Genomic DNA, 22,793 nt, shown 5'->3' with positions numbered 1-22,793 from the left:
GGGGCACAGCTGGGAACTCCCGTTCCTCCCAGCTGCAGCCCTCAGGACCTCCCACCCCAAGCAGCTTCCCTCCACACCCACTTGACCCCTAGACAATGCCCCTTCTCAGGTGTGGTCTTGGAGGGAGGGAGAGGAGGAAGGGACAGTCTTCCCCACAGCCGCCCTGTGCTGAGAGCTCCTGAGGCCCTCGCCCCTCCCCTTCACTGCGCACGCGCGTGCGCACACACACACACACACACACACACACACACACACACGCATGCACCCACGCAAGTGTTCACTGGCTACTTGCTCACTTGATAGGCAGGCTGGGAGCACCTCCCCCGGGCCAGGCCCTCTTAGTCAGAGTTCTGACTGCCCGCAGCTTAATTCTAGAGCAGGAGACAGAAAATCACCACACTAGAAAGCAGGGCACCTTGGGTGTGTTGGAAGGGGTGGGCATGGGAGGCCAGGAGCACAAGGCCGGGCTGCAGGAGGGCGGCTGGGAGGGCCATGCTGAAGAGCAGACTGGAAGGCAGCCCTGAAGCGAGAGCGGGAAGGAAGAGAGCTAGGGGAAGAGGGGTCCAGGAAGACAGGCAGCAGGTGCAGAGACGGGTGACGGAGGAGGTGGGGGGAGCGGGGGGAGCACGGGGGGCCACCTCCTGAGGTCCTCACCCTCATGGCAGGCTCCTTCTCCTCCACCACAGAGCATCTCCCTGGGACATGTCCGTCCCCTGTTGATCAGCCCTGGGGTAGCATGTGCTGCATCCACTGCTCCAGCCCCAGCCCAGAAAGTGCCTGAGACACAGGCACCAACACACATGGCCGGGCAGCTCTCCGCGACCCCTGGGGAGAGCAGCCAACCCTGTCCCCTCCCTGGGGATGAGGAGAGGCAATCCCTGCCCTGAGCCTCAAGGACTGTCCTGCAGAGGGAGAGCAGGTCCACTGCCAAGGAGAGGCTGGTCTAGGAGCCAGTGCCAGGTCCAGGAGTCTCCCCAGAAAACACATCACGACTCAGGGACCATCAGCTCAAATGACCTGGGGTCGACTGAGCAGCCTGAGCGCCTCAGGAGCCTGAACTTCCAGGGCGCTGAGTGGAGGCTTCCCGAGAGGCGGTGGCCTCACTTCTTGGATGGCCTGCGTCCGGTTCCTCTCTTGGGGAGGGGAAGCAACCTGACTTCTAGTTGCTTTTTGAATGGGAGTTTCACCTGAGGAGAGCCAGGGACCTCCCGAAAGGTCCACTTCCCTCTAATCTGACTGTTGGCCACGAGTTCTGTAGTCGGAACGGGAGAACGGGGCCTTAGAAAGCCCCAGACTTGCCCCATTGAGTGGGGCTCAGGTGGGTGGAGGAGCAGAGCCAGCAATGAGGGCCGGAGCTCCCGTGCAGAGCTGAAGCCCCTGGCGCAGTGGGAACACGGTCCCTGCGAGACCAGGGGGGGACTCCTGGAGGCACCAGACCCAGGAGGACACAGGGAGAGAGGGGGGTGGGTGGCTAACGAGCCCTGTCCTACATAAAGAGCATTTTGATTTTTTAAAAATACTCCATTAAAAATCCTTTGAGATTAATCTGTTAGCTCAGGAAAAGAAAACCCCCAAAGCATGTGTGTTGTGCTGAAAGAAAGGATTAAAGGCAGTTGCCATAGAGGGAGGGAGGGAGGGAGGGCTTCCTTGGGACACACAGAGGCCCGTTCCTGGATGTGAGGCCTTCCTGCAGGCTTGTGGTCAGATCTGACCACCGCACTTCCCAACAGAGCCCGGCCATGACAGAAACCAGCGCGTCTCAGAGTGGGGGCAGGTGATTCTGCCATGTCCCACGGGCAGGGCAGGGTTCAAGGGACTTCAGGGCTGAGCAGGCAGGAGGGAGGCCACGTCTGTGCTCTGAGAACCTGCTGCTCAGGAGGTCCCACGACTCGCTGCATGTCCCCACAGATTCTTGTCTGGGCAAAGCTGCCATCCTCCCTCCCCACCCCTCTCTCCTCCCCAGTTTCTGTCACTTGGATGCCACTGAGGACCCTGCACTTAACTTACATTCCAGTCTATGGTGACAAAGAAGGGATGGCGTTTAATTTCCTCCACTCCATCAATGCCAGCTCCTGTCGTGACAAAGCAGAGACCAGCATGAGAGAAGATCCAAGACCACACGTCGCCTCCCAGCTCCCAGCGCTGCAGGCCCAGGGGCGCCTGGGTAGGCCTGACCACTCGTCCTGGGGAAGGAGTCCGCTGCTGCCCCAGCCCCAGCTCCTGCCCCACACTGCCAGCTCACCAGCCCCTGTCCCACACCCAGGGAGGCCTCATTCAGCTTTGAGGGCTGAGGACCTGGATGCAGCCTGGGTGCAGACCTGGAGGTGGCCCTGGGGCAGTGGGAGGAGAGGTGTTGAAGAGAAGGGGGTCAGGTGAGCCTGAACTTTCTGCTGCAGATGTGGGAATGCCCAACCCACAGGACAGGCAGCACCCACAGCTGTGGCCACCCTTCCCACGTCCTGGAGTGCAGCCTCAGGGGGGCTCCAGACTGGGGAGCACCCCAGAGTCACAGCAGGCGGCTGCCGAGCACTGTCAAGGCTGTGGTGGGGCTTCACCAGGGAAGAACGCCGGGAAGAGGAGCTCAGGCAGGCCTGAGCTCGGGGGTGCTGAGCCCGGCCTCGTGCCCCTCCACCAACCCAGCCCCGCAGGTCCTGGCTGCAGGCTGCTGACAGCCTCTTTCCTCCTACCTGACTGCTTTCCTTATTTGCTCATATCAAAAGCCTATGGCCCTGGGAGGGGGGTAGATGGGACACAGGGAGGGCTGCGGTGGTGCCCACGCATCCACCTGCACGCTGGCTGCTCACCAGGGACAGCCTGATGTCTGCCCTGGACTGGGAACCGCTGTGCATCCATATCTGCTCCTCAGCTACAACCAATGTGCCCAGCTGGCGTTGACATTAGGGGAATCTGGGTGGGGGGCCTCGCTGTACTTTCTGTTCAATTTTTCCATGAATGCAAAACTGCTCCCAAAACAAGGTCTATTAATTAAAGAATGAAAGCAACCCCCTAAGGCTCTAGGCACACTCCAGGACGGCAAGGCCCGGGAGGGGCCCACTTCCTCCCCCGTCATGGGAAGGGAGGGGCATGGCCTGGGACGCTGGCCAGCTCCCATCCCGGGAGAAGCGTGGCCCCTCCTTCTGCCTGTGGGGCTTCTCTCTCTGCTGATCCTCCTAACACTGCTCAGAATCCCCCTCAGCAGGGTCAGGTGCATCTCCTGCCCTGGAGGGTGGCTCCTTCTGGGGGACATTCAGGGCAGCCAAGGTGTCCAGCCTGTGAAGTCATGGGCCTCCCCATAGGATGCCAATCACTGGAAATGGCACCATGGCAGAGAGGGAGGTAGCCCTGAGGCCATCTAGCTCCTGCTGGAGGCAGTGACATGGACAGAGCCTCAGCAAGTCTCATAGACAGTGGCTCAGGGCTACCTCTCACTCTCCCCTGGAGCCTGGCCAGGCCTTGTGCTTAGAAAGTGCCAACTCAGCCAAACGCACTGTATGGTATTCTCTGCCACTCAGCCTGGCATTGTTGGGGTAGCAGTCACGTGAGGGAAGCACCGGCAGGCCTCAGGCTTGGGGCTGCTCTGTGCCACACACTGTAGCCTACATGCCAGCATGCACATGTGCATCCCGTTCACTCCACACACGCCCAGGGGCTCCTGCACAGACAAGGACACTGAGGCCGAAAGACTGGGCCGTGAGTGCCAGGTCGTTATTGCTGTGTTTGCGGAGACGGGATTTGAAGGTGCAGCTGCCAAACTTAGCCCAGGGGTCCCCGTCCTGGGACTCTGCCCTGGTCCCATCTGGACCTTGCCTCAGATGACCCCCTTGCTGAGGTCCATCTGAGTCTGTCTCCTTTCTTCGGTCATAATCCCCAAGCCCAGAGGTCTGATTGTGTTATCCCTGAGCACAGTCCTCGATGGGTGTTCAAAGGATGCTGGAATACCTTCCCAAAGGGCCTGACTTCCAAGGCTGTCCCGTGTGCCCATCCCTAGGCCTCTGGTGGAATCCAGAACTCCAGATGGAACAATCTGGCAGTGAGCAAGAGGAAGGGTGCCTCCGATTCCCGTCTTCCAGGTCTTGGCAAGTGTTGGCTGTGTTGCCAGGTGCCCCAGGCACTTCCCCAGGAGCTGGGCATGCACACTGCACTGTGACTCATGCCTGCATTTAGGAATCTGCTGCACACTGGGCACCCACTGCATCCCACTGTCACCCATCACTGGCTGTATGATCTGCAGGAGGATGAGTTAGGGTGCAGGAGGGGCAGGAATTGGAGAATCGGGGTGCTGGGTGCTCTTGGGTCACCAGCCAGCAGGCCTTCACTGGCACCCTCACTGGCACAGGTAGGACTTGGCCTCAGCAGAGAGGAAGGTGAATTAACACTGATTATCACTCAGAAATGACAAGTGATGGCGTGTATCAGCCTGGAAGCAGCGCAGGCCTTCTGAGGGCCAAGGTGCCTGTCACTGTGCATTCCAGCATTACATTCTCTCTCCTGCAAAACTGTGAACCAGTTCTTTTGGACTGGGGAGCACTTTATTTGGACAGCACACCCTGACAAAGGCAAGGAGGGAGCAGAGTCCCGGCTGGGGAACAAGACAGGTCTGTGCTGATGTCTGACACCCTGACCAGGCCCCAGAAGCCTGCTTTGTCCCAGCACATCTGCGACTCATCCCCATCACGGAAGACCTCAAGACCTGGAACTCAGGGACAGAGATGTCACTCCTGGTAGACTTGGTGATTCTACATTAAGTTTCCAGCCCAAGCACACATGAATCAAAAGTTCCTGGGAAAATGGACTCAAGAATCCAGACTCATATTCTTCAACAGTGACAATGACATAATCTCCTGTCACTGGGGCTCGGTTTCCATGCCAAGAGACCCTGTGGCCGTCCACTTGCTCCCTGGCCTTGATTTCTTCATGGGGGATGTGGGTGTGATACCCATAACAAAGACATGCTGCTCTGCTTGTGAAGAATTCATTCCTTCACGGCTCTCTGTTCAGCTGCACCCCTTGTAACACAGCAAGCTACTCATTTCACTGTGGGCTTCTAAGCGCTCAGTAGGCTATTCCCCAAAGGTTTTGATATAAAACAAAAATACACTCATAGTTTTCTAACATCTGCAGATAGCTCTGGGGAGTGTTAATTCCTGGTCCTTTGCCATGCTCACACCTTGTTGTTATAGGATCACACAAGATCCACCTCTAATCCTTTTGGGAACGTTCAGAACTAGTGGCCTGATGCTCATATTGCTGCTACCTGCTTTCCCTGACTGGCAGACTGTAAACATCCCAGGGGACTCCAGAATTGATCTGGAGTTATGCTTTTTTTTTCTTTTTAAATACTATTTTATTTGTGTGTGTGTGTGGGACTGGGGATTCAACCCAGGGCCTCGCACATGCTGGCAAGTGTTCTACCCCTGAGCTACTCTCTGGCCCCTGCTTTTTTATTTCTTAATTGCTTATGGGTTAGCTGAGCTTCACCTCTTTAGTTTGAAGTATTTAATTTTGAAGTGTCTTCTGCCCATTGGAAATTTATTATTCAGTGTTTACAGTCCTCCTCTGACCGTCACTGTGTCCCATGGAGCGCTGCTGGCAGGAGCCAGGGCAGGTGGCATGCACAGATCTCACCAGCCCCAGCCCACTTGGGTTCTCCAGGGATCTGACCAGCTTCAGTAAGGGGCTGGAGCCATTTGCATGGTTTTGAGCTTGTGCTCTGAGACCACCCAGTGTCCTCACAGAGCAGCCCAGCTGGCCCACCCCTGCTCACAGCAGTGGCACTGGGGCTGCCTGCCTGTTTTGCACATGGCTCTGTAACTGCGCTTGGCCATGATGTGTAGCAGGCATGTCTCATGTTCAGACTCTTGCAGCTGCTGTGCCTTCGTGCTGTACCCCTGTTAAGTAAGTCTCAGAAGTGTCACCTGTCACCAGCAACAGAAAAGGAGAAGAACAAGCAGGCCCCTGTCTTCTCACCTCAGGGTCTTGTGTATGGAGGCCACACACCATTCCCTTCTTCTTTCATCTTTTCTTCCAGAAAATTTTTCTTCTAGAAAACTCTGGCCTCCACTTCCCCTCTCCAGCCCCTCCTGTACTCCTGTGCTTTGGCCTGGGCTCCTGAGTGCTTCTTGATTCCTGAAGCCTTTGTTTATCGTCCTAAAAGTCCAGAAGAAGGAGGATCATCCTTAGCCCCAGCCTGGTCCAAGCCTGGGGCCCTGATAGTGTGGCTCGCTGGATTACATGTCACACCTCTGTTGAGGGTCCTCAGCATCTGGGGTGTGATGAGGAAGGGGTGGGGCAGAGGTGGAGGCAGGCGGGTCTGGACCACCAGCGGGTGGCAGTGTGTTGGGGCTCAGAAACTATACCCTGTGAAACCTCGGGGCGAGGTCCTCTCTGACCTTGGCTCTGCGGTGACTCTCCCAACCCCTCATCCCAAAGCAAGCCCCAGAAACTGGAATTCCTCTTCTCCAAGGAGGGGCCGAGAAACCAGAGCCCCTCTTCTCCAAAGCCAGCCATAAACCTTGCTTATCATCTAACCTCTGCCCACTTCTGTGGAGGGGCTAGCCATAAAGAAACCCTCCGATCCGCATTGCGGGACCTGTGCTCCAGAGCGGAGAGCACCAGGCCCAGGAGACTCGCCCAGCAACCTTCGCCAGGCTGTCACATCAGCTCACGCCTTGTTCAGTCGGTGGGTCACTCTTCAACGTCTCCAGGTCGTCCCTCCAGGCTCCTGGCGTTGAAAGCTGTGATTAAGCAAGTCAGCTGCACGCTCTTGCTAGCTGGTCTGTGTTACAGGTGTCGCCCTGAATCAGGATGGGCAGGAGGCGTCCCTTCCCGCCCCTGCACAGCCACGTTCTGCCAGCTGCCCACAGTGAGCCTGAGCCTGGGACAGTCTCTGTGTAGCAAATGCTTCCCTTCAAAACAGCTTTGTAAAAACTAGTCAGTTGAACCATAAAAGCAGTACATACAGTTTAAAAGTCCAATTGTCGAGGTGCTGGAGTGAGCAGGGAGCTCCCCTCCTGTCCTACCCACCCTGGACCCCCTCGTTCGCGATGGCCTGTGTGAGTTTTCAGAAACCACTTCCCTCGCTGGCTCCTAAAAACACAAACAGGAAGGCTCTGGATGTTGTGGTACCATGTGCTGCTATCTTAACTCTTTTTAAACTTCAGCGCCTCTCCAGGTTAGCATGGGTGACAACCTGTTCTGCAAAGACGGCTGTGTCCCCTGCTCACGTGGCCCCAGGCTCAGCAGAGCCCCCCGTGTAAGGGGCACTGTGCTTCTCCTGTACAGCCGTGCCCCTTGGCAGCACATACCCAGCAGACCTGTCCTGCTGGAGGGGTGCTTGGGCAAAGCAGAGGTGCTTACATACTCTAGTGGGGAGTTTTCAAACTGACTCACGGAGGGAACACTCACATGCCTTCATTCTGAAGTGTCCGTATCTCCTGTTGGGCTTCGCCAGCACTGGGTGTCACCAAAGAATCGCCTCTATACCATGATGCAAGGTGAAAAAGGGCCAGGACTCTTCTTACAAAGGTGGAGAAGGGATAAAACATCACAAACCACCATACCGATATTAACTCATGAAGAAGTACAGGGCTGGGGACGTAGCTCAGCAGCAGAGCGCTTGTCTAGCATACGTTAAGCCCTGGGCTCCATCTCCAGCAAAAATTTAAAAAGTACAAAACCATTCCCCGGAGCAAGAACAGGTGTGCTCTACATGTTCCTCTGTGGAGGGTCTCAGGGAGGGTTTCAGGGGAGACCCTGAACCTTGCTGCTGATTCGGATCCCATAAATAGAATCCCATAGCTTTCAGCCTGCATTTATATAGCTATCTTTCTTCTTATGCTTTTCTCAACCTTGATATTTTTTTCCAGCCAAATTGCTCTACAGAATAAAAATTCTGTATAAAATTCAATGAAAATTGTTGAGGGCCACAGCCGAGTTGGGATACCGCATGGCATTTTTGCCAGAAGTAGTGGTTGAGAGGTGAGGCCAGCGAGCCGTTAAGATGATGACTTTTGAGTTCTCGAGGAGTTCCCCTTGAGTTCCGGCTGAGCCCTCCCGGGGATTCCTGAAGAGTTCGCGTTGGCTGGTGAAGTTCCGGTGGTGGGATTTCCGGTTGGTGGTTCCTGGAGGAGCCGCGTAGGTGGCGTTCGGGAGAGTTCCCGGGGAGTGTGTGTGGAGTGTGCTGGTGGAGTTCAGAAAAAAAGTTTTTTCCTGCTTCAGTGGCTCGTGATTTATTCCCAGCCAGACTGAGGCAGAAAATAAATAAATTGAGATTTTATGCAATTCATTAAATCCAAATGCAGTGAAATTTCAGGAACTTCTTTGGTGGGGAAGAGAGAAAACTTACATCAGTGTAGATTAAAGTGAAACAATCTACGAATGAGATAAAGACAGTTCATTGTTCACGTCCGAAAGACCCGGTACAAGTGCTCCAGGGAAGGACCAGAGGCCACAGGGAGCGTTCCGGAAGCTCCTCTTTATAACCGAGACTGAAGAACTGCTGGCGACTTTGGGGTTGTACCCAGCTCTGTGCACGTACCGCCCGGGCCTGGTTCTAGGTCAGCCCAAGGCCCCAGGGCCTGCCAGTGCTGGCTGTGCAGGAAGGCTCTGCTTCACGTACCCCATGGGGTCGCGCATCAGGCGCCGCAGCCCACTGCTCTGTGCCCACGTGTGCAGAAGGCCCTCGCAAGTCCAGTTTTTCCTAGATCCACCGCAGGCCTCTCAGCTTCTAGCAGGGACTCTGCATCAGCTGTTTGAGCCCTGGAGCCAAATCTGCCACTCCCAGGCAAGAGGGCAGATCTCCAGCTCTGGGTCTGCTCCTTCTCCAATGTCACTGCAGGGGTCCCCGCCAGTGCACAGGACCCCTTGGAGGAGTGGGCACAGCCTTTGTTCTCTCCTTGTGTCTAGAGGAAGGAATCACCTCCTGGTGATTTCTGGTTTTGTCCAGGAAACCAGAGCTGATCAAAGTGACAGAGCCACAGGTTGCTTTGCCGGCAGCATCATGTCCTTAGGGCTCCGATCACAGAAAGCTGCAGATGCAGGCGAGGAAGCAGGAAGGAGTGGTGCGTCCCTCAGGCTGACTCCAGAGGGTCAGGCAGCAGAGGGGAGGAATTAGCAAATGAACAATTTTCAAGAACTCCAGTTTCCATACGTGAGGAGGAGGGGATTGGAGACATGCAGGGGGAGGCGAGGAAGCAGCACTGCAATCCATTCCACGTTCGTTCCCCCAAAGTCAAGGCATGATTCACAGCCAGGCTGCATTCGCCACCTCCAACCGAGGGTCAAATTCAGGGTCACATTTTTAACTAGTGACCCCCAAAGGAAGGACACGTCTGTCTTGAGACTGAACAGGAGTCCTATCACCTCCCCGACTGCCTGGGATCAGGCCTTCCTGAGGGCCAGACACAGCAAGGTGCCCAAGCCTCACAGGCTGGTGACGACAGGGCAGAGCACAGGCTCTGGAGGTGCATGGGGCCCTGCCAGGGACTCAGAACACCAGGAGGAACAGGAGGGATCACAGGGACAGTCCACCCAACTTCATCTCCCAGGGTGGAGGGGTCACTGGACACAGCGGAGTCTGGATGACTGTGCCACCTGTGGGGTGACGGAAGCTCACGCCGTGGGCTGTGCTGTCTGCAGTCTTGCTCCGTCACACTGTTGGCCAAGGCAGAGAACCCAGCTCCTCATGGGACAGCCTTCCACACTGCTGGGGGAACAGGGACAGGGCCCCACTCCTCTCGGGGAATTTGTAAAAGGGTCAGAAACACGGGTCTGAAGAGCCGTGCGCAGAAGAATGTGACGAGCAGGTGCACGTGCTCCCACGACCAGCAGGGAAGGCGGAAGTCTCTCCACCGACGTGCCTCTCCTCACCGGGAGGGTGCAGACCAGAGCTGCTCCTTCACGGCATGGGGTCCACACACCTCCAGGAGGCTGACAGCCTGCCCTGGCCACTACACGTGGATTTCAGAAATCCACAGAGAGACGGAAACTCCAGGAGCAAGGGTTAGACGCAAGCTGGGGTGTACTGTGACCTCTGCCAGGGTCTTGCCTGCAGCAGCCCTGCACAAGTAGGGACACTGTCCTGTAGGAGACTATCCTCTAAGCCGCTGCCTGCTTTCCAAACTGTGCTGCTCCTTGTCAGGCACCAGGAACAGCAGGCAGAATTCCTGAAGGAAGGTGAATGCAGAGAGCTGGGGAGCCGCAGGCCACACAGACGTGGGTGACCTCACCAGCCGTGGTGGGTGGGGAGCCCTTAGTCCAGGAGCAGGAGCCTTGGATCCCACCTGGGGTTGATGACTGACTGTGAGGGAAAGACTCAAGGCTCCTCAGCCTGCGAGCCAACACGGAGCCCTGTGTGCGCCTGCACGCTTCCCCAGGACCAGGGCTCGGCTCTGGCCCGGCACGTTCCACACTGGGGACCTGCATCCCACCTTCACCCCCACCCTGCTGGCATCTGGGCAGCCGCAGCCTCGGGACAGCACTGCTTCCGGGGATCTCCCCTCCCTCTTGGTCAGCCTGGGCAGTTCTCTCCCAGGGTGGCCCCCTGGCCAGGCGGAGGACATTCTTGTCCTTAGGGTCAATTCTGGAGACCCAGCTGTGACCGATGATCCTGCCACAGCTGGCTCTCACCAAGCTCACTGGACTGGACCACAGTTTTTCTCACAGACAGGGACCGGATAGGGGTACTCAGGCTGGGCCCAGGCCTTGGGCTGCTGAGGGGCAGCTGGGCCACGGGCCACAGAGGCTTCTCACTTCCCAGCCACTGTCTCCCCTGGATTCCAAGCCCTCCCATGTCAGGCTGCAGGCCCTGCCTGAGGAAGGCCGGGTCTGGAGGCTCACAGTGGGCCAGCAGTACCACTGTCCCCGGGGCCTGGAGACAGGGTGACCACCGGCCTGTGTCAGTGGGGGCTTGAGAAGTGGAAGTTTAAATGTCCGGGATCACGTGGGAGAGCTGGTGTCAAGGCCCGTGGGAATCCTTGCAAGGTTTTTGGAAAACACACCAGTAAGAAGGAGAGGGGCCAAGGCTGGATGAGAGGCCGAGCGCTAACATGTTCTCAGCAGAATCCACGGCGAGGGCAGGGGCTCCCATGATGTCCTCGTGTTCTAAGTGCATGGATACCGACTAAAAGTCACTCTAACTCCGTTTCCCCAAGTCACTGCGTATCAACTCTCTCACAGATTGTGAAAATACTCCTGAAGGTACCCCTCATTTTAGCTTTACTCATTTTAAATTTGTGGTACTAGGCACTGAATCCAGGAGCACTTTATCACTGAGCAACATCCCCAGCCCTTTTTACTTTTTAAAATCTTTAGACAGGGTCTCATTAAGCTGATGAGGCTGGCCTCCAACTTGTGGTCCTCCTGCCTCAGGCTCCCACATTGCTGCAGCACCACAGCACCCAGCTAACTTTGTTTTTAATAACTGAAGGATTACCGCTAATACAGGAGTTCCCTGAAATTAAAGCTGATATGGAAAGGAAATCGCATCTGAGCTCCCTTTGGGGTTAATTCATGCAGAGAGGAAAATCTAATTATTTTCTCCCAAATGAAATATTTCCTGGCTTACCTTTTGTCTTCCTTTCTTAATCATGTGTTATCTATGAGGTTAGAGTCCAAGGAACAGTCCCTAATTTGTTCCTTCCATTTATGTGTATCATAAAACCACCTGGAAAGTTCCCTGTGCTCCCGCTGCCAGTGACTCACCTCGGACCCTACCCTGGATGCCTTAGGGCCTGACCCGAGCCTTCCAGGCCGCAAGGGCAAACACCTCCATCAACCACCCAAAGAAGAAAAGAAACAGATCAGCGCAGTGAATGCAGAAGTGTGCGTGGGATTCAGCAGACGTTGCGGTTCCTGCTTCAGGAGACCCCAGGGTGGGAGTGGCCGCTCTGCCTGTAGCTCACGGAGTCCCCAAAAGTAAGAGGAGCAGAACCCGGGGAGGGTTCAGAGACAGCTTACGGCAGGTTGACTGTGACCAGACCCCGGGTCCTCAGAGCTCGACCGCACAGCAAGTGTCTCCCTTGCTGAAGTCCCCTCTGTCTTCAGGGACCTGGGCAAGGCCAGGCACACACTGGGAGAGTGGGCTGGAGTGCCGGAGCAGGTCCCTGGGGGTGTCATGGGGCGCTTACCCAGCCGGTTGCAGGGGTTCCGCTTGAAGAGGGCTCTCAGCAAGCTCTGGGCCTCCGAGCTGAGGAACTGAGGCATTCCCAGCTTGGCTCTGAAAAACAGAATTGTGTTCAGATGAGAAGGGGAGACGCCAAGGGCTGTAAGTGTTCTCCATGTCGAGATCTTGCTCATTTGGCACTAACAGACTCCAAAGTTGCCAGTCGCTATGCCCAAACTGTGACCTGAGCAGACACTTGTACACTTTAAAAGTCTTTAGGGACACCATAGAGATACTATCAATGTGCCTCATAGCTTTGATATTCGCCAAATTAGAAATTAAAAGTACAAATTTTTGTAATTGTATTTAGTAATTCATTTAAAATATAATAAGAGCATTAGAACAGCAGCAAGGATCCCATTAACACCAACAGCACTTTGAATGGAAATAAACGTTTTCCAAAACCGAGACCCCAGAAAGCCGCAGCAAGAAGGGTGGCACCCCACTTTGGGAGTCCCTTCGGGTCCGCGGATGCCTGCACTCTCACCGCCCCCGAGTCTGGCTGCTGTGGTACTGTGAAGAGCATCTGGGGAAGGAGCACCCTGTGAGCCCCAGGAGGGCCTGAGGGACCCAGTTCCTTGGACCCCACTGAGGACCAGGGCACAGAGCTCAGTGCTGACCCTGACTCTGCCACTCCCCAGTGACAGGCATGAGTCTGCACCTGGGCTTGCTGGAGGGGTCACCCCAGCACCCTGCAGCTCCCCACATAGGGCCGGGCACACAGAAGGCCCCTCAGCTGCAGTCGCGGGACGACTCCACAGGGAGGGCGCTGCTGAGAACCAAGGGCAGCACCTCCCTGCGCTTCTCCATCCATCTCCCATCCACGTCTGAGGAACTAGCCGCAGGTCAGGTGCCTTTGGATTTCACAGAAGTCTCATGCCCACTGGCAACAGGATTCTGGTGGTGATCCCAAGGTTAGCTTTGTGACTTCTCTCTTCAAATGGTCCTAATTCTACCCCCTAGCATGGCTGGGAGGAACTTCCTGGGACCCTGTCACCCACCCTTCCCTGACCCTGTGCTCAGCTCACACTGGGGATGTCATGACCTGGTGGCCCTGGGCTCAGACTCCCGTGGTTCTGAGAGCAGGTCTATTTGTGTGGTGAGTCCTTCTGAAAATGGGGTGGAACTGCCCAGTCAGGCAAAGGCAGGCATGTGACCAGATGGTGCCCACTCCTGTCAGAAGGCAGGGCGTGGACGACCATGTGAATGGGGTCGAGCAGAGGAAGGTAGAGCAGAGGAGTCTGAACCTGTGCTAAGAACGTCCTGAATCCCCAGACCCCCTGGAATCTGTGTGCCACCTCTGGCTGGTCACCAGGCCCATCTAGAACCCAGCCACTGGGCTATCCAGGTGATGGGAAGCGCCGTGGAAGGAGCGCTGGAGTCACTCCATGGTCCTGCCTCACCCACCAGTGATCCTGCTCACGGCCAGCGCTCATGTGCCCGTCCCATGGCCACGGCCTATTCCTCAGACCTGGGGGTGGGAACTAGGCTCTGCTACTAGATGGCACAGACACGCGCTGGTGTAATCACCCACTCACTTAAGGATGAGGGCCATCGTCTCCTTCCGGTCCTTCCCCTGGAACGGCAGTGACCCCGTGAGCATCTCGAACTGCAAAGCAACACAAAGAAGTGTGCGTTCATTAATTTGTCCCAAATCCTAATAAGTGGGGCACAGTGAGGCCCACACGCTGGTGCACCAGGGAGACCAGTGGGGAGATGCACGAACGAGGGACGCGGTGAGCAGTTACAGCACACCCTCCCATGGCGGGTTCGGAGGAGGGCTGGCCAGGACTGGGAGGAGGGACAGGATTCTGTGGGCTCGGGACAGTGGCTTGGAATCTCTGGTCTATCAGACGTGTATCTCTGACCACTCCTGGAACAAGGAGCTCGGGCAGTGGAAGCCCTTTTCCTACCACACACCTGGGACCCAGGGGATGGTGACCACACCCATCTTAGACTCTGAGAAGTGGCTTCAGTGCAGGGCTTGTGAGGTCTTATCCAATCGGCCTCGTCTAATTTATTTTTACTTTGGATGTCTCTGCTCCTCTGTAATTTTTCCTGCAGCATTTTTTCTTTATTAAGAAAATCTTGGGAAATACACAAAAGTAAAAAGACCCAAACTGCATTGTCAAAGAGAGCCACCATTACCATCGGTCACCTCCATCCAGAACTTTCTCAAGCTGTTTTTTTAAAATTTTTAATTTTTAATAAAGTTTTGTATACTGAACTTTTCATGAATAATACAACACTCTCTGTGTCCATCATAAAATCTGACATTACGTCCATGGCCACGCCACTGCTCCACTGTGCACCTACTGTGGGTCGGGGGGGTTCCCCATTTCCTGCCAACATAAGACTGAAGCTACCTAAAAGTGCGCCTAACACGTCCAGGTGTCTGTAGAGTGAAATTACAGAAACGGACGAGTCAAGGCTTTCTTACTGCTACAGGTCTCTTTCTGAAAACAAACTTAAATTTCTGCCAGTTCAGGAGTCCGAAGCCCACTCTGTCACGTCAAACTTGCTGTCGATTCTGTGTGCTATTGGCAATAAATAATAAAAAGAGCAAGAGAGTCCAGATGAGAATTTAAAAGAGACAAATGTGATTAAATTGGAAGTCTAGGATGCTCTGGTAGCAGATGAGCTGCCCCCTGGGTACCACAGGGTGCGCCTCTATGAGCCAGTTATACAAATGACCAGCTCCCTTAAAACAGGACCTGTCAGCAAGGGAACTCTTCCTGTCTGGTTCTCCCTTCCGCCCTCTGCACCTCCCGGAGTCTCCTGCAGCCTTCATGAAATCCCCGTCCGCGGGGGAGCTGCTGTGTGGATGGGCGCCCGCCCAGCCTCGCCTTGGATCCTAGCTGCAGTCTGCCCGGCCGAGGCCGCGCAGCACTGTGCTCATCCCCATGGACGGAGCTCTGGTTCTTGTTGGACCTTGACGGCGACTCTCTGTCTCTCTCCGTCTGGTCCTCACTCCATGCGGCTCTTTCTTTCGCAACAAGGACCAGGTGGGAGGCCCCGTCCATCATTAGCCCACCTGACTCATGTGTGGGTACTCAGTCAGTGCTTCTCCAGGATGAAGGCGAAGAGGGACGCGACAGGACAACGCAACTGTCTGTTGCTGTGGCCTACTAACGTCTCGGTGCTTTGGCTTTGTTCCTGGTCCCCAAGAGCCCCCACAGAAAGGGTATCACTACTGAAATGCCTGTTCTGGATCGACCCATGACCTGCACACTACATGTGGTGAGGCCTTTGCTCCTGTGCTGGGACACCACGGCTTCCAGAGCACACTGAGAGAGCCATGGCTGCCCTTGTATCCCCCACTGGAGCACACCTGCTCGAGGACACTCTACCTGAGTCATTCACAAATGGGCACCAAGGTCAGGCCGTGGATGACCACAGAGGCACTTGGATGAGAAACGGGTCTCGCTGCACTTGAGCAGCCACAACATCCTAAAGCAGTGATTCCCTGTTCCCCCAAGACATTTCCCAAAGCCTGGGGATGTTTCTGATGGTCATTGTGGGCCTCCTGCTGCTCGTGTCCGGGCCAGGGAGGCTGGGAAACACCCCACAATGCCCAGGATGCCCTGCAACCTCTGGGGCAAAGTCCTGCCTGGAGGGACTTTCCATAAACCCAAGACAGGCCAGCCCATAGCTCGGCAGGACCCCACCCAGATGGCAGTGGGGCAGCTGAATAAGAAGACTCTCTGGGAGGGAGACACGTGGTCACGGGGAGCCTAGAATCCTAGTTCATCTGGTGGGTCGCCATTCTTTTAAGAAATCAAAAGCATGTTAATAGTTTAGTCTGCGCATGGACAAGGTGACCCGTGTTGTGCTTGGGGGTTGGAGGTGGGACAGCTCTGGCTCTGTGGCTCGGGGTCAGGTCTCTGGAAGGGCTTGTGTACAGATGGCAAGTTCACTGACCCTTGCTCCCACAGCTGTGCCCCACAAGAGGCAGGGTACATCCCAAGTGCCGATCCTCAGGTGCTCCCAAAGAGCTCAGAGGAAAAAATTGAGCAAATGTGACACTCATGTCCTTGAGCAAAACCGACTGCGGGTAGGAGCTCGAAGTGGAGAACAAGGTGAGGAGCAGTGGTTGCGGCCACTGCGATGGGCAGTCCCCGGCACGGTCTGCTCTGTTGGCATCAGGTTCTAGAAGGGAATCTGGGCTGCATTTGCACGTGGCCAGCACCTCTAAGCCAGCCTGTGCTGGTTTCCCGAGACTGCCCTTTCTTGACCTTGGCACCTCAGGGGCTCTGTAAGCTGCCTTACGTCACTGCGGTCAACGCCAGTGGTTCAGAGTTCAGTTGCAGCCCCAGGCTCTGTCTCTCACCAGCTGGGCTGGGCACCAGACTGCAAGGTTCTGAAAACAATGCTCACCTGCCAGGGCCTTTCCAGGGTGAGGCCAGCTCAAGCCTCCCCAGCCCTAACAGCAGGTGCCTCCCTCGGGAGCTGCTCAGGGGCCTCACCCACCTCAGCAAGGCCAGCGGAGACACTGTAAAGACAAACCAGTGCCACCATGACCTTCAGGAGGCTCAGGCGAGACGTCACTAACATCACTTAGAGCCACCCTGTCACAGCAATGAGAATTTGGAAGCACTTGATGCTCCTGCCCAAGGAAGTGCCAAGAGCCCAAGGCCACCATGGTCAAGCCTTCCATGGTCATCAGCTGGGGCCAGGGCGCAGGAGGGCAGCACCCCAAGAGCGTGACCTGGAAGCCTTGTGGCACTCTTTGAGCCTTGGTTCTCAAGTCTGTGCAGAGAAGGAAGGAACGGTCTTTCCCACCTTGCTCAGATGTGGGGACGCCTGTGACCTGGGGGCCGGCAGACTTCCTGCTGCCGCCCATGACTCTCACGTCCGCTTTCTGCTCACCAGGGAACACTTTTGGTTCTTGAGTCACTGCCCTTCCCTGTAGGCCGGGGACATGGAACGTGCAGTCCTCTGACTAAGCAATCTAGCGAGGAGAGTCTTGGTGGCTAGAGCTGGCCACGTGGCGAGGGTGCCTCTGGGAACAGGGGCTGACCCTCACTTCAGGTTCTCAAACTCTGGGGTACCAGGGGGCCCAGGCAGGAGAGGGTTGCACGACACATGGTCTGGGCACCTGTCTTCATGCTGCCCCTCGGGGAGCAGACCTGGGGCCCCGGGCAGCTCTGTGCAGGGGAGTCAGGGGAGGGACGTGGGGCTCTGACACTCGAGTGCTGGGTACACAGGTGTCTGCTGTGACAGGTGGGAGTGTGCAGCAGTGACACTGAAAGTGCCAGGAGACCGAGAGGAAGGAGGGCGGGGAAGGGCTCCAGAGGTGGCGCTCTGGCCCAGGGCCCTGCAGGGACATGCACGGAGGATCCTCTGCTGGGAGCAGCTCCAGTTACCCTGGCTCTCCCTCCTTCCCATACAAACTCTGGCTGTCCTCCTCTCAGTGTGTCCACTCACCTCCTTGATTGCAATGACTTAGATCAGAAAAGAATTTAAGTCTGCTTTATATTATGGGATGGGCCTTGTCATCCTTTCTACAGAAGCAGATTAGAGGAATGTCAGCCCCTCCGACCCCTCCAGCCCGTCTCCGACCCCTCCAGCCCGTCGTGCCTGGGCATGGTCGGGGTGAGGTTCCCTCTGCCAACCTTCCCTCTCCAGGCTCTGGCCGGCCTCTTGTTCTCTTAACTCGCAGTGACCCCGAGGGATGAGGGACACCATCTCACAACATCCGTCCATTAGACAAAGCTTCATCGGCAGCACCAGATTTGATCATCTGTCCACCTCTTTGAGGCCTAGAGGTCACTCAGGGGAAGTCAAAAAGTGACACATAGGGGCAGGATCCCTGGACTTGCAGGGCGGCTGGCCATGTCTCCAGAGGAGCCTGGTTTCTCTGGAGGGTGGACCTGCAGATTAGTGTTGGTGAAGGTTGATACCAGACTTCAAGCCAAGTCTGCAGCAGGGGTGACCTCAGGGAGGCACCCCTCCCCTAAGCCCACCAAACACCTGCCACCCAGGGCTTCAAAGAAAACCAAGATGTTTGGATGGGAGCAGAGCTATCTATGCAAAAATCACCTCTAAGAGAGCAAAGCTAACAATCCCATTAACTTATCTAAAGAAAGATGCTTGGATCGGAAAGGAACACAGGGGAGCCTGGGAGACAAATGCGAACCCTGGCTGGTGGCCTTCTGGAAAGGATGAATGGCACCTTAGCTGCTGCTATTACAGGTGTGAATTATCATGAATAACAAGACGTGGTCAGCACCCTCCTGACATCCACGGACCCTTTATGATGTCCCGTGCTTGGCATGTATGAACCTGTTTCACAGAACATTTAGCTAAATGTCATGCCTCTGCTTGACCAGGCAGCTTCTCACTAAGCTTGGACTGTCCTGTAGTTCACTGCTGGGGAGACAAGTGCTGGTCCTGCAGGCAGGAGCCACGACCTGACATGGACATCTCTTACTGTGAGTTGAGCCACCTCCAAGCTGGTTGAGGGCCATCGCCCCACAGTGAAAGGTCAGCAGGGGTCAAGAACAGGACAGAGAGTTGGACACCAGCCTGAGGTTCACCCAGGGGGCAGGTCTGAACTGAGGCTGTAGGATGCAGCCCAGGGGTCCTGCAGGGGCAGGAAGACAGATGGCGGTGTCTGTGAAGGGATCCAGGTTTGGACGTGCACAGCACAAATGTGTTGCCACATTTACTTAAGGTCTCACAGCCTCTTTGCTCCTTTGCTAAATGCACAGATGGGAGCCGTGTCAGGACCACCCGTGTCGGATTCCAGTGTCAGAGCCTGGCCAACACCGAGGGCAAGTAGAGGTCTTGAGGGCCCTGCCTGGGTGGGGCGAGGAGGGGGAGAAGGAGCACCTGGGATCAGGAAAGTGGCATCACTGCATCCCTTAAACTTCTTGCAGTCTGTAGGAGTGTTAAGTATAAAGTGCCCTCTCATCAGTCTGCATTCCTATTGGAGTCCCAGTTCCATTTTCTGGTGGTGGGAATTTGGGACTGACAGGTGGAGGAACCAGGAAATGCTCTGAAGCTCCCTCCTCCCTCCTGCTGAGACCACACAGGGCTTCGTGTGTGTGTGTGTGTGTGTGTGTGTGTCTGTGTGTCTGTGTGTGTGTGTGTGGGGGCCCTTCCTGCCCCTCATTCCAGGCTCGCTGAGCTGCCCTGGGGGGAGGTTCATTTGGAACAGCTCCCTTTGTGCAGAGGCCCACCAAGGAGGTCAAGCCTTACCATGAGCACACCGAAGGACCACCAGTCGGCACTCTGCGTGTGTCCCCGCCGATTCACCACCTCGGGTGCCATGTATTCTATCGTCCCACAGAATGAATAAGCTCTCTTGTCATGGTCAATGGCCTCCTTGCTCAGACCGAAATCTAGACAGAAGCACAGCACAAAGCACTTCCTCAGTCTCTGATCCGCGTTCAGGACAGTGTCTAACCCCATTGCTACTGTCAACACTGATGTCTGGGTGTCACAAGTGGCTGCCTTCGCCCCTCCCCTTCCCCTCATTTAGGGGCCAGAGCTCGGCTTGGAAAGCATGACCCAGCTCAGGTGTGCTTGCCGGGTCTGGCAGGCTCCTGAGGTCAAATCTACGACGGGAGGGGATTTCTCTGTGAATCTACAAATTCCAGAGTGCCTTGTAACAATTTCAGGAGTTTATTTCTTGTATCAGACATCAATTTCTCAGGAGACCCTTTTCCATAAATGAGCACCATGGAGGACCTCGCACAATGACTGCAGTCAGGGGGCCTAGGGCTGACAGACATGGGCTGCACCATGGAGGACCACGGTGCTCTGACTGCAGGTCAGGGGACCTGGGGCTGACAGACATGGGCTGCACCATGGAGGACCACGGTGCTCTGACTGCAGGTCAGGGGACCTGGGGCTGACAGACACATGCTGCACCATGAGGACCTCGCACAATGACTGCAGGTCAGGGGACCTGGGGCTGACAGACATGTGTCGCACCATGGAGGACCACGTGCTCTGACTGCAGGTCAGGGGACCTGGGGCTGACAGACACGTGCTGCACCATGGGGACCTCGCGCTCTGGGCCACGGGACACAGTGCAGCCTGCTGAGGCCACCGTGGGGTGCAGGACTGGCACACTGCATGGAGGCTTGTTGGCCTGGTCAGCGCTAGCTCGAACTCTCCACCTAAACTGCCACAAGCTGAGGCAGGCCCTGAAGGCAGCTCAGGCAGGGGACGGGGAGGGGACAAGACAGCCTGGGAGTCTCAACCTTCCCGACCCTGTGAGGGCCACAACAGCCCAAGTCCATGAAAAATGCAGTCACATCAGAGACAAGCGTTTGGCAAATTAACATGTGAGGAGGTGAGGGCCGAGACTTGGAGGAGGTCCCCGATTTGCCAGGGCTGAGATGAAGCCACCAAGGGAAATGGTCTCTTACAAACCTGTGATCTTGATGTGTCCCTCTTCATCCAGGAGGATGCTGAAAGAAAAGGAGAGAAAGCCGAGGCCTTAGCAAGACCCATCTCAGTGGCCTGCAGAGCCCAGCCCAGGGTGGCTCCGTGTCACAAGCCATCCACGGGTGGCGTGTGGGTCACCGCACATCAAAGCCTGGTGGACAGAAACATCTGGTGTCTGGGAATGACCAGTGGACATTTTCTCTGGCCAATTGTCCAGGGACATTGTGAATTTCTATCCTGCTCCACCATGTACCACACAGCACCTGAGATGGGTGTGACCTGCTAAGATGCCAATCATCCTGCCGACTTCAAGACATCACGCAAGGCTCTGCCCTTGAAACCTTACCCCTGCCTTTGATGTACCCCTTAAATAAACCTCCGGAGCCACCTTTCCTTTGTCCAGTTCCAGCTCTTGTGTGGACTGGATCATATCCAGTGCTCCGCTTTTGTAAATATATTTCTGACTCTTTGTATTGTGTTCTTCACTAATTATCTTGACTGTAAGTTTTCAGGTGGCTTACACCCTCCTTGGCAGGAAGAAGAACCCCCCAGACAGACGCTGGCTGTCACCCCCGTTAGCTTGGGCATCTGCAACCAGCACCAGCCAGAGGGCAGCACCTGCTGATGAGGCAGGTCCTCGGATGGCCGCCTCCCTGCCCATTCCTGCCCACGCCTGCCAGCTCAGGAGAGCAGTTGGAGCCCATGTATGAGCCTGGGGTCTGCAGGGTTTAGATCTTGTTGAGACCCAGGAGTGGCTGGAACTTTCTACCTGTTCTGCAGGTGGAAGAGAAGGTTCCAGGAATACCTGGGCTCACAGGGACCTGGTTCCAGCTCTTGGGACCCAGCCTCTAATGGGTCTTGTGCACAAGTGTGGGCCTCAGATCCTGGGGTTCCCCAGCTTTATCTTGTGACAAGAACTGGTGTCAACTTGGCACCCTGTGAGCCGCTGGCCCATCTCATTCTCATCCAGCCCCGGTCACACCGTGAGTTGAAAGTTGTCTGCTGGTCACAGTGGCCCTGCTCAGGCACAGTGTGCTCCACTGTAGGGAGTGGAGGTGGGCTGCGGGTGGGGCCCTGGGCCACCAAGGAGCCCCCCTCCCTGGGACAGCAGCTGGAGTCCAGGGCTGATATCTTGAGACCCGTCACTCCAACCTCCCTCTCTACTTTTTGGACTGTCATTAAATCCTGTTCCTAGAGGTCCTGGGAGGTGGCAGCCCAGCCCTAATGAGACTGGAAGTGAGCTAGAAACAAAAGCCACGCTCGGATGTGACACACAAGTGACATCAACCTGAAAAGGAAGGAAACTGCCCAGGCCACTGCAAGGACGAATCTTGAGGACACTCTGCTGCATGAAGTCTCCAGTCACGAAGACAAAGCGCTGTGCGATTCCACTCTTAGGCAGTCCCTTGAGTCACCAAATTCAGAGACAGAAAGTAGAACGGCGACTACCAGGGGTGGACAGAGGGCTGTGGGTTAGTGAGTAGTGGGGACAGTTACAGCTCCGTGGGGTGACTGGAGCCCTGGAGATGGGTGCTGGCGATGGCAGCACAATACAGGAAATGTGCCTGGTGCCACCAAACTTGGCACAAAGCCAGGGTAAGATGGCCAATCTTATGCTGTCTGTATGTGAACACAGCGGGGAAAATCTGCCATGGAGTCAGAGAACAGCTGCTGTGCGTGGCAATGCGAAGGGAAAGGTGCAGCACGTGAACCAAGATGATCTGCTATGATTAAGGAGGCAAATGTCTTTGTCTTTGCTTTTTGGTTGTACTCCATCTTGGCTCAGAATTCAGCAACTTTCAAGATTCAGTCCCAGTAATTCTAATTGAACAGCAAAGCCTTCTTCACCCGGCAATTAAACATCACTGTTTTCAGCTGTAAGGATCTCTGTGTCCTTCAGAAAAGACCAAGAGCCGCTCTCCCTGCCTGGACAGGTACGCAGGCTTGGTGCTCACAGGGGTCCATTGTGGCTGTCAGCATAGACATTGAGAACTCCAGGCTCAGGAGCCAGAGGGAAATTAAGTGAGGTTAACTTCAGGGGACAGGCCAGGCTCCTGCTGTCACCTCCCGACCAGGGATGTTAGAAGGGGGGCCCAGGGTACAGTGCCCTGTGGGGCACACAGTCAACTTGGCTCTGAGATGGCAGCGTGGCCTCCTGCATCTGCTGCGTGAGGAGACGGGGTGGTCAAGAGCCACTGCTCCTCCTGTGCACTACTCAGGACAGGGCCTTCTA

At 55.8% G+C, this 22,793-nt stretch overlaps 1 protein-coding gene across 3 annotated transcripts in view; it reads right to left on the bottom strand.

Annotated features, from left to right (window-relative positions):
• The window catches only part of Rps6ka2 (ribosomal protein S6 kinase A2), a 194,381-nt gene that overhangs the window by 33,166 nt on the left and 138,422 nt on the right, over positions 1–22,793 (bottom strand). For all 3 annotated transcript variants that reach the window (XM_026379542.2, XM_026379541.2, XM_026379543.2), the window contains 5 exons: positions 20,546–20,583; positions 19,364–19,506; positions 13,699–13,769; positions 12,126–12,214; positions 2,008–2,072 (listed from right to left, as the gene is read on the bottom strand). In XM_026379542.2, coding sequence (XP_026235327.1) covers positions 2,008–2,072; positions 12,126–12,214; positions 13,699–13,769; positions 19,364–19,506; positions 20,546–20,583 — 406 coding nt within the window. The remainder of the gene's footprint in view (positions 1–2,007; positions 2,073–12,125; positions 12,215–13,698; positions 13,770–19,363; positions 19,507–20,545; positions 20,584–22,793) is intronic.

This window comes from Urocitellus parryii, chromosome 8 (genome assembly GCF_045843805.1).
Source record: "Urocitellus parryii isolate mUroPar1 chromosome 8, mUroPar1.hap1, whole genome shotgun sequence".
Classification (NCBI taxonomy): domain Eukaryota; kingdom Metazoa; phylum Chordata; class Mammalia; order Rodentia; family Sciuridae; genus Urocitellus; species Urocitellus parryii.
Note: the sequence above shows the minus strand (reverse complement) of the source record. Positions and strands in the feature narration are given on the sequence as shown.